Source organism: Homarus americanus, unplaced genomic scaffold (assembly GCF_018991925.1).
Source record: "Homarus americanus isolate GMGI-L3 unplaced genomic scaffold, GMGI_Hamer_2.0 scaffold59578, whole genome shotgun sequence".
Classification (NCBI taxonomy): Eukaryota; Metazoa; Arthropoda; class Malacostraca; order Decapoda; family Nephropidae; genus Homarus; species Homarus americanus.
In genome coordinates this window covers 2,203,018-2,215,267 of record NW_024712913.1, presented here as the reverse complement: position 1 = coordinate 2,215,267, position 12,250 = coordinate 2,203,018, and the positions used below count along the sequence as shown (strand labels likewise).

The 12,250-nt window shown below is 43.6% G+C and overlaps 1 protein-coding gene across 1 annotated transcript; it reads right to left on the bottom strand.

Moving 5' to 3' along the window:
• Window positions 1–261: 261 nt before the first annotated feature.
• Window positions 262–10,633, bottom strand: LOC121864955 (knirps-related protein-like). The gene is made up of 3 exons (XM_042364177.1): window positions 10,424–10,633; window positions 4,114–4,265; window positions 262–1,936 (listed from the first exon to the last, which is right to left on the bottom strand). The coding sequence occupies exons 1-3, from the start codon at window positions 10,499–10,501 to the stop codon at window positions 943–945; spliced, it is 1,224 nt and encodes a 407-aa protein (XP_042220111.1). The 5' UTR covers window positions 10,502–10,633; the 3' UTR covers window positions 262–942.
• Window positions 10,634–12,250: the final 1,617 nt, after the last annotated feature.

The window sequence follows — 12,250 nt, the reverse complement described above, 5'->3', positions numbered from 1 at the left end:
TGTCTTGTGAGGTTTAGATTGTGGGGTGTGGATTGTGAGGTGATGATTGTGAGGTGTGGATTGTGAGGTGATGATTGTGAGGTGTGGATTGTGAGGTGTGGATTGTGAGGTGTGGATTGTGAGTTGTGGATCGTGAGGTGATGATTGTGAGGTGTGGATTGTGAGGTGATGATTGTGAGGTGTGGATTGTGAGGTGTGGATTGTGAGGTGTGGATTGTGGGGTGTGGATCGTGAGGTGTGGATTGTGAGGTGTGGATTGTGAGGTGTGGATTGTGAGGTGTGGATTGTGAGGTGTGGATTGTGAGTTGTTTATTTTGAGGGGATAAACTCTCGTCCTCAAAGGGTTAGAATTTAATGTATTTTTTTTCTATATTTCATTGTCTTTAATCAATACTAAGTAAAAAAAAATAATATGTAGAGAGAATTACAGATGTATTTTGATGTAATAGTGATCAGGAAGTTACTTTATTAGATGAATTTCATTGGTGTGGGGATCCGAAAGTGACGTCCACAGACAGGTGTTCACTGTTACCAGCCGCTGTTACAATGTCTCTTGGTTAGTGAAGTCATGTTCTTTCTAAAAACATTGCGGTTAATATCTGTTTTTTGAAGACAGATATATTTATTTTTTTAAGGAAAATAAATTCTGTTTTATTTCGCTTTGTCTCCGTCACACTTTGATTGCGTTTATTCACACATGAGAATAAACTGTGTTTTTTTCTCTTGTTCTCTATATGGGAGTATTTATCATATACTCGACCACCTCAAACTGTTAAGGAATACAAACATTTACAAATGCTACCAAATCTGTTTTCTTTTTTATATAAAATGGAATATTTAAATCATCTGTACAACTGTTCCACGTAACTGTAGATAATGTAAAAAAGTGAAAAATATAGGAATTTCTAAAGGGTTTATATCTATCTAGACTTCCGGCGTTACTTAGGCTCGGCACGAGAGGTCAACAGGAGCTGCTGCGTCCTGGCCACACCCTGGGCTGAGGGACGCCGCCGTCACTCTCATGCTGTAGGTGACTTGAGTCTCCGATGACGTGTTGGGGGTCTTGTTGGGGGCAGCCTGGGCCGTGGGCGTGGGCGCCCGTCTGACGGACAAGTCCATGGGTTCCTCTTGCTCCTCAGCCTCGTCACCACAGCGGGGGGTCGACGGCCCCCTGCCATCTGGGGATGTAGAACGTTCCATCTCCTGCTGGGCCTTTCGGAGGTCTTCAGCTGTACTGTGGGTGCTGGGTTTTTCCTCCTGTTCAGCGTGGGCGGTGCGAGGAGACTGGGTGGGTAGGTTGTGGGTAGGTGGAGTGGGAGGTCTAGGGTGGCTCGTGGCGGGAGAGTGGGTGGAGGGCTCGCGAATATGGGGAAGAATTAACGGATGGTTGGCTGAGGGAGATTCCTGGTGAAGGTGGGCGGGAGAAGGTATGTAGGAATGGGGTGGGGAGTGGGAGGGTATGGGCGTGGATGTGGGCGGCCTCTCGGCGGGTCTGTTGAGGACAGGATAGAGGTATGGATAAAATGGCAGGTGAGGATAAGTGGAGGAGGGAGAGGTGAGGGCAGAGCTAGTGTGGAGGAAGAAGGGGGAGAGAACCCCCAGTTTCGGGTAGAGATGGAAGGGAGCTGGCGGTCTCCTGGGATCCAGAGGAGACTCTAAGGAGTTGTCAGAGGCTTGAGACTCCGGGCTGCTGAGGGCGGGTGATTCTGGCCCGCTGTCTTCCTCCTTAATGGTGATGTTAGTCTCCTCACCGGCCTCGCTGGATTTTGTCGGAGCCTCCGGAGTGGGCGAGGACGAGGAGGTCAGCCCTTGCAGAGCCCTCTTGGCCTCTTGCACTGCCAGGGTGTTGTTATTACGCTCCATGGCGATGGTGAGGGAGGCGGCTTTCTCCTGAAGGAGGCAGTGGATCTTGAACCAGTTAGAGCGACGACCATACCTGAGGAAAAATAAACCAGAACGTCATGTCATAAAATTCTCGGGTCATGAACACAAGATTAACAACTAAATAAATATATGAAATTACTAAATAAATGGATGACTGATGTAAGATAATAAAATACGTAAATTAAACTTAATTACTAAAGGAAATAATGTCAGTGACCACAAAGTAAAGTGGGGACGTGGGAAGAAAAGTGGATTATAAAATTCATAACTATTTCTTAACTGCGGCAGAGAAGCACCCACAAACACTTTCACACTGCACCGACTTTCACACTTACTTTAGTACGACCATCAAGGTAGTTTCCGTAACTCTCAACCTTGGTCCTGTCACTCACCCACTAACTACACTGACGTTCTTCTTCTCCCTTGGACAAGAACTCTCCGTCAAGTTTTACAGCTGTCAAGGAGAGGTCTGGGTATTGTCTCTCTTGACATCTCCTGACACAAACTGACCTTCACAGTCCTCGTGTACCAGGCAGAGGGTCCACATTACCGTCTTACACGTGATATTAAATGGGAGGTAAACCCACCCCGGCTGGCCTGGGTGCTCTCAGGTAGTGATGATTACAGTACTTATCATAAGACACCAGAGTATGTTGACATGATGCCCTTGGTATAAAAAAGAGAGCGCCACCGGCAACAGAAGGCGAGCGATCGTTCGTCTGACATAACTTCCCTGAACGAGTTTTTTTGTGGGATGGAAGAGGACGTTGTTGATTGCTCGTGCTGGCGCTGTTTTTACGGGACAGCCGCAAGGTGATCTGAATTACAGGTAGTTACAGCACCATGACTATATCTTATAGGTAAAATCCTCGTTGTGTCATCTTTTTCCTGTGTTGGTTTAGTTACGTGGGAATCACATGAACGTGACTAAGAACGCAGTGTGACCTAAATGTGACCACTGTAAACCTACAATAAAATGACATTTACATTACGTCTAGGAACAAAATGCCCACCTATAGTTGACCTTGAGACTGCTCAACACCACACACTTGCTGACACCCGTAACAGACAGTCAGGAGTATGGAAGGACGCGTTGAAAGTGAGACCACGCCACCACAACACAAGACCACAAGCGGTAAAACAGCAGTAAAATCTCCTGGAGCTGGACTTGGGGACAAAAGGCTTACGATGACCAGGTTATGGTAAAGTTCAGAGGTCATCTGTTACCTGGCGTTAACCTGTGTCTTAAGTTTCTAAATTAAGCAAAAGTATGCCAGGCGGGTATCTGGTACCTCTAGAAGCATACAAACAGTTCCATTGGATCTAGAAAATTATTCACTAAGTAGGTATTCAAGACACCCATGTAATGATATTTAATAATTAGAACAGATCCAACCCATTAACTAAAAAAATCCACGTAGGTAGAATATTAGAATGTTACAACTGGATGACAACTTCTCGTCTACAACAGAAATATTCCTCTTCCATGAGTCGAGAGTCTTGAAAGTTAGAGCAAAACCATCTACCAGGAACTCCAGAACTTTGTACATTTATTACTCGTCTTAGTCATCATATAAGAAAATACTTAAGAGGCATATTGTCACGTCTCTACCCTCATAACCTTCCGCCATTGTCACAGCACATGACTACACAGGACACAACGGAAGCAGTCAGCTATCAGTTCAGTAATGAGAAAAGTGACTGGGGGATTGGAAGTGAGAAAGACGACGAAAGAGAGAGAGACACACAATTTAATGAGAAACATGGCAACATAATGAGGAAACTTCACTCTATCAACGGGGGACTAAACCAAATTACCCAAAACACAAACATTTGCAACACTACACTACAACAACAGGACCACAAGAGGGACAGATTTAACACTACAACAACAGGACCACAAGAGGGACAGATTTAACACTACAACAACAGGACCACAAGAGGGACAGATTTAACACTACAACAACAGGACCACAAGAGGGACAGATTTAACACAACAACAACAGGACCACAAGAGGGACAGATTTAACACTACAACAACAGGACCACAAGAGGGACAGATTTAACACTACAACAACACGACCACAAGAGGGACAGATTTAACACTACAACAACACGACCACAAGAGGGACAGATTTAACACTACAACAACACGACCACAAGAGGGACAGATTTAACACTACAACAACAGGACCACAAGAGGGACAGATTTAACACTACAAGACCCACCTGGAGCCGGACTTGGACATGCCCACCACCAGACACTTCCGGAGGCGACAAGCTTTACAGGAAGTTCGGTTCTTCTTGTTGATGACGCAGCGGCCGCCGTTCTTACAGTCTCCCAGCGATGACACGTTGTTGTACGTCCGCCCGAAGAACGACTGGGGGAGAAGGGGAGAAGAGTTACTGGGGGAGAATAGTTACCGGGGGAGGATAGTTACCGGGGGAGGATAGTTACCGGGGAGGATAGTTACTGGGGAGGATAGTTACTGGGGAGGATAGTTACCGGGAGGATAGTTACTGGGAGGATAGTTACTGGGGAGGATGTTACCGGGGAGGATAGTTACTGGGGAGGATAGTTACTGGGGAGGATAGTTACCGGGGGAGGATAGGGGAGGATAGTTACTGGGGGAGGATTGTTACTGGGGAGGATAGTTACTGGGGAGGATAGTTACCGGGGAGGATAGTGGGGGGAGGATAGTTACTGGGGGAGGATTGTTACTGGGGGGATAGTTACCGGGGAGGATAGTTAATGGGGAGGATAGTTACTGGGGAGGATAGTTACTGGGGAGGATAGTTACTGGGGAGGATAGTTAGTTATAGGGGAGAATAGCTACTGAGGAGAATATTACTGGGGAACATTGTAGATATAATGATTGCTAGAAAGAGAGTTATATTTTTTTAAGTTTGTTGCAATAATTTTCCGTTTCTTCAGATTTATTAAATATAAATAGACGAAGAAAGAAAGAACTCGAGGGTTGAGATGAAAACACTACACAACAAAAAAGTTGGTGAATATTAACGGTTAAGACGAGAAGGAAGAAGGAAGGAAGGGTGAAAGAGTGAAGGAAGGGTGAAAGGAGAAGTGAATGAAGAAGGGTGAAGGAGGCTGAAGGATGGGTGAAAGGAGGAGTGAAGGAAGGGTGAAGGAGAAGTGAAGGAAGAATGATGAAGGAAGGGTGAAGGAAGAGTGAAGGAAGGGTGAAAGAGTGAAGGAAGGGTGAAAAGGAGAAGTGAATGAAGAAGGGTGAAGGAAGGGTGAAGGAGAAGTGAAGGAAGAATGATGAAGGAAGAAGGGTGAAGGAAGAGTGAAGGAAGGCTGAAGGAAGAGTGAAGAAGGAGAGGAAGACACTAAAGGTCTGACCAGCTTAATTCTTCCAAACACTACACTACACTACACTACACTACACTACACTACACTACACTACACTACACTACACTACACTAAAAACGCTTTCGATGTCACTTGAAATTATTTAGTGCAACAACTAATTTTTTTGTATGCCTGTATGTAAATTTTATATTAAGTAAACATACATATTTTAATTATTTTTATTGATTTGGTAATTTACACCAAAAACTAACCCAACGATTCTTGATATAATTATAACTTTGTGATGGCAGGAAGAGGGTGTTTTGGTGTGTACACAGGGAAAGGGGAATTATATCACCTCAGTATCGTTCACTACACCTGACCACCTGTTATACTTACACACTGTTCTTATACTGATCACAACAGGAAGTTATCAAGGTTGGTCGTCTTTATCAGATTCGTCTTCTGGAGGTGAATACTGAGTGATATATTTTCTTTTTACTCTTAAGTTGTTGTCTAGTGTAAGAAATAAGACTTTGATGAATGGTGTTTAAAAGTCTGGATAGTTAAAATACCTAACTACTCTACATTACAATCATAATTTATAATAATACTGTATTTTATGTGCATGTATTTTTATATTGTTGAACTCTTAACTAAATTAGAATATTCGATTGGCTGACTAAACAAGTTATATGGGTAAAAATATCATGGAAATATATCAGTTATATTTTTCGTATTGTATTATATTTTCTTGCATTTCAGAAATCGGATAATAATAATAATAATAATAATAATAATAATAATAATAATGATAATAATAATAAAAACAGTTCTTACAGTAAAGTCGCGTTAATTTCACAAAGCCAAGTTACTAACCAACTCGTGTTATAGTGAACTGGTCCACTGACTGTTTAAACTACACGACAAAACCCATAATGTTACCCCCACAAGGTCGCTCAAGACTCCTCGACCGGACAAAAATAATATTAAACCACAACCTGTCCGCAGTGACGTCTCAAGTCCCTCGCAACATGAAGAAAACCTCCCTGAAGAACGCCACACTGTCCTCCAATTACGATTAAAGTGGTCAAGTCTTTTTCATTCGTTTGTTGTTTTTAATATTTTCGTTAATTTCATAATATTAATCTTCGTTCATTTTGGGTTATCAAGGCTGAGGAAATTTTGGTGTAATATGGTGATAATATAAACGATAAAGGTGTCGTGGATGAGAGCGGAATATAGGTAGAGAAATTACAGGTGGTAACTCACATCTCTTTGCGGGTGTTGACTAAAGAACTATAATATATGAACTACGCAGTTACACCAAAGCCCGGAACAAAATGACGCTTTTCGCCGCCACAGTTTACTAGGGAAGGAAGGGAGGGAGGGAGGTGTGTGTGTGTGAGACCAATGCTAACAAGACTTGCACTATAAACCCGGCAAACTGCTCAACAAACAAGCGAGAGAGCCCAGTAAACAATGACAAAACACTTCTTTTGTTGCCTGGGGGAAGGGCATAGCAGGGATGACTACAGCGGCCTCTGATAGTCAAGGCTTGAGGGAGTTCCCGTGTTATTACGACACCTACGGGTGACTACCGCATGCGGGGGAGGAACTACGTCACTAAACCATTTGAGAATACCCACCTGGTGAAACTGACGCATGTAGGTATTATACACATGACTGACGTAACCACAAGACTTATTAACTATGACTCACACATATAGGATCACTTGGGAACACACATACACACACACACACACACACACACAGAGCAGATCTAACGAATACACGATGAAAATACGAATTCCCGTATCATATATGCTGAAGAATACATACTAATGACAAATTAATTGGACACAGACACACTAAGCCTTCACAAACATGCTAGTATGCAAGTATTCAACGTTTAATTATAACTAAGTTTACTAAGATGAAGATACTAAGTAAGAAGGTGGAGGGTATATTCCTTAAGAAATGTCTAAATCAAAGGTACAAAGTGAGCAGCCGTCCATCGATCCCTGTTTCTCACTTCTCACAAGGTAGAACTTACCAAGAGGGGCGGCTACATTCATCACACTTAGTGGTAATGACAGGTAAGAGGGAGCACCAGGTGAGGGAACCACGCTATAGGGGACGTGGGTATGATCATGGGGCGGTGGGGAGAGGGGGTAGGATAATAGGGGCACCAGAATGAAAGTGATGACAGTCATGGGTTGAAATGGGTAATGATGATGTAAGATGTGGGTTTGTAGTGCCGAGCAAGAGTTGTGTGATAAGAGGTTCATTGTGTTTTGGTGGAATTGACGGCGTGGAGTAAATTGTCATGTGAAATGGAACGCCAAATTGTGTGACGCATGAAAACGAAGCGAACTGTGGGTTAATAGTCTGTCTGATAGTTGGTGTTGGCGGCGTCGAGGAAGAATGACATGAAATTTATAAATCATAATGATGAACTTTAAAACTTCTTGTCGTCCATTAATGAGAAAAAATAAAAATAGTTCACAAAAATAACTACTACTGAACAAAAATGAACAAATTTCGTTCATTGGTTGTGTTAAGCTGTACTTGAAAATAGCATCCCTCACGTGCAAATAATAATATCAGTTAAGTCAGGAAAGGCGAATGTTGTTAAGCACTCTCTACGCAGCCAAAAAAATAAGAATTCAAGCATCGAAAAGTAACGCGAGGAACAAGAAACAAGTTAATGTTTATTGTGAAAAGTGTGGAATTATTTGTAATGGATTATGTTAACACGTCGTCGACAGATATAACACACGACAGAAAGGAAACCATACTATAACTTCGAGTATGCAGGTGATATAGTACTAATTAAAGGCTTCATCTCAGGTGTGTTCAGGAGTAACTTCAGGTACCATCATCACCCAAGCATCAAGATCGCTCATCCTATCACCAAAACCATTTATTCACGTAACTCTGATTTTTTTTTTTCAGATTTCATTTCTCACAATTTACAAATGTTTTGATATTTTTTTAAACCATTAGATAAACCAAATTCCGATAAAGGTAAAAAAATATATTACAATGAAATAATGCTCGTCTAAAAAGTAATAATTTCATAAACTTTCATATATATTTTTTTTGTGTGGGACATCATAGTATTAAACAAGAATACAACTAGAGGCTGAAAGTAACATATTACGATGTCACAAACTTTGCTCACTTATACTATGTGAACAATGAAAGTTTTTCTTCATCATCAGCTTGACAACATTACATACCATAGATGAAACAAGTGAATAAAGCGTTTCATTAAAGGTTTCTTGATCACGGCGTCTGATTGCTGACAGAGATCGATCATTGGTGGATACTTTGAATGTATGAGTGAGCGTCTTGGTGGTTATGGCATGTGGGGGTACTAAATGATGGGGGAAGGAGGGAGGGAGGGGGGAAGGAACGAGGGATGGAAGGGGAAGAAGAGGTAAGAGGGGGGGAAAGAGGGGCAAAGGAAGGAAAGAAGGAGGGATGGAGAGGGAAAGAAAGAAAGGAAAGAAGGAGGGAGGGACAGAAAATATAGTGCAGTGGTGAGGGAAAAAATAAAGAAACATAGAATGAAGTGGAATGAGAGAAGGAGTGAATGAGTGAGAGAAAATGACTCGAATATTGAAGGATGAAAAACAAACACACAAACACCCGGTCCACCATACTTCCTATCCCAAATCTCACAAGGACCAAATCGCCTTAATCGATGAAAAACGGCGTAACGGATAGAAATAAAAGATTAACATATATACAGTCCTTCTTGAGTACCTTAGTTAATCTATTAGAGAAGATGAATGGGAGTATATGTGTGTGTGGTAGTCTTACCACCCCACCCAACCTCTGCTCCACCCCACACCCACACCCCACCCCCACCCCCACCCCTGCACCACTCGCCTCCTCCAGTGAGTCAGTAAATCAAAGTAATCACACACGCTGCCATTTAACCCCGGGAGGGCCAACCTTAGCTAATACATCCGGACTCTACCGCCTCCTCTATATTTTATTTATAACACCTCAAACATAGCACAGTGATTGATCTCTTGGGGGGAGGGGGGTGATTGGGGGGAGGGGGGTGATTGGGAGGGGTGATTAGCCTCTTCCTCATTCTGTCTTTTATTCATTTTCCTTTTATTTATCGTTTTATTTATGGTTATACTTCAGAGTTTTTTTTGTATTATTGATTTTCATTAGGACTCGTTTATTGGGGTGAGCTGAGGCCCATGATTGTGTGTGGTGTGAGGGTGTGTGGGAGGGTGGTGTGAGGGTGTGTGGGAGGGTGGTGTGAGGGTGTGTGGGAGGGTGGTGTGAGGGTGTGTGGGAGGGTGGTGTGGGGGTGTGAGGGAAGGTCGTGCCCGGTACAAGGAGTGTGTCACCGCCGCTCTGAGGGACCACCACCACCACCACCCCTTCCGTGTCGTGTAGGGCAAGGACTACCCCCTCACCTGCACGTCATCAAAGGTTATGTTTTAATTGCTGCCACGTTTAGGGATTATGACGTCATGAACGATTCACCACAGGTATTATGACGTTATCAAATAGCGTATGCCAGGAATTTGAAGTCATCGGAAGCTATGACGTCAACATTAGTTCATCTTTGGAAATACAGTGTTACCAGCAGCTATGATGTCATCTCGTATATCACAAAGAACGTGACGTTAAGTTATGACGTCATAAGAAGTGGTAATGGCGTCATCGGTAAACTTCAAGCGTGAAGAAACTCGACCAGAAGTGTTCGATCTTACACCTCAGCGCCTCTTGTCTCGGACTGGTGGGATTTGCCTCGACGTATTAACCAAGAGTAAAGACCAACGCAGTGGTTAAAGGCTCAGATAATAGATGGATGAGTACGTCGCCTGTACTGGTAGATTATAAGATTAAGGGACTTATCAGGGATATAAAGTTGGAAGATGTTATTTGGTGCGTCTGTGTGTATAGGAGACGTTAATACTGCGTCTATAGGACATTAAAATTACTAGTGACCTAAACGTGAGCTTTAAGGTGACCCATAAAATATAATTTAACTGAGTATGAAAGTTTTGCGGTACAGTGTGTGTCTCAACCCAAGTGAATATTTATACCTAGTGGGGAAGAGTGGGTCTCTCTCTCTCTCTCTTAGTCCCTATCTCAGTATAGAGGGAAGGAAATGGTGGTGAACAAGATGGACAGAATCCTTACAGCCTTTACAGGTGAGGGTGAAGGAGGAAGGGGGGTAAGACTCACCTTACAACCCTCACAAGTGAAGGCGCCGAAGTGGAAGCCTGCGGCAGGCTCCCCGCACACTCGACACAGCTGGTTCATTGCGCCTGCACCACCTGGCTACGGTGACGCCCACCTCCCACACCGCCCGTGTTTTTGGGGCCACGCCCACACCCACTACACTCAGACGGTAGACCACCACCAGCTGTCCTTGATGACGCCACCTGAAGAGCTCCACAACTCCTGCAACAAGAGAAACGAACATTAGTCAGCGACACGTAAATTAAGTCTGTAAATTACTGGATGAAAAAAAATACACGATAACATTTACCTGTTGAATATTATATAATGCGGGAGATTAAGTTAATTACACCAGGTGATCATGATCGCCCTGGGGGCTCTACACTTACTCAGGTAAATAATGTAGTGGCAGCAAGTATCAGGACACGCAGCGTATTGTTGTACTAACGACATTAGAATATATATATATATATATATATATATATATATACTGTCGCCTGACTTGGTGGTCCGAGGAATTCATTCACAAAACAGTGAGTTATTATCAGTCATCACCATCGGTCCCCCTCGTGTTCACTCGACCACCAAGCGGCCAGAATCTCAAGAATTTTTTGTATGATAAAAAGAGTAAATGCAAATCACTCTCCACGATGTGTGAGAGAAGACGGAGAAAATATCTCCAAACTGTGGTGTGTAGGAGAGACCTTGTGATGCTAGTGGTCATATCTCTCTCTCTCTCTCTCTCGTGTGTGTAATTCATAACACTAGGAGACCTCAGCATTACGACCAATATTCACGGCTGGGAGGAAGCCGTCATGCAGGTGTGATAACTGTCAGGTATAGACTGACTACACTCGGGTACTTACTCTGATGGAGGATACACTAAGTGAGGGTGTTTTTGTGCTCTACGGGTTGGGGCTGAGCTTCGTAATTATTGAAGGGAGTTGAAGGAACGTGTTACATGAATTCTCCGTCCTCTTCTTCTCCCTGATACTCTTCTCTCTATCATCTTCCCCTTCTCCCTCATGCTCCCTTTCTCCCTCATCTTTTTCTTCTCTCTTTCATCCTTCCCTTCTTTCCCATCCACTTCTCCCTCATCTTATTTTTCTCCTTCAACCTCATCTCCCTCACCCTCCTTCTCCTCCCTCACCCCCTCTCCTCCCTCACCCTTCTCCTCCCTCACCCCTTCTCCTCCCTCACCCCTCTTCTCCCTCACCCCTCTCCTCCTCCTTCTCCTCCCTCACCTCCTTCTCCTCCCTCACCTCCTTCTCCTCCCTCTCCTCCCTCCTCTCCTCCCTCACCTTCTCCTTCCTCACCCTTCTCCTTCCTCCCCCCTCTCCTCCCCTCACCCCACTCTTCTCCTTCCCCCTCCTCCTTCCTCACCCCTTCTCCTCCTCACCTTCTTCTCCCTCACCCCTCTCTCTCCCCCCTCTCCTCCCTCCCCCTCTCCCTCCCCTCTCCTCTCCTCTCACCCCTCTCCTCCCTCACCCCTCTCCTCCCTCACCCCCTTCTCCATCCTCCCCATACACCAACACAACTCTCCCACCTCACTATATCCACATTTTAATTTATTCTTGACTAAAATAATCACGACATTTTCTTACAACCTAAATCAACAACAAACTTTATTCTAATATTTCCTTCTATTTAATGCCACTTCAACCCTATCTCTAACAAGCATCGTAAACTATGAAACGAGCTATAAAACCAGGGTAATTAGACAGCTGTTTGATATGAATAAGACGCCTTCTCTTTTTATTGAATTGAAACATAATTTTTTTTTTCCCTTGAGTTTAACATGACGTATACTTTCTATTATCATAATTTATG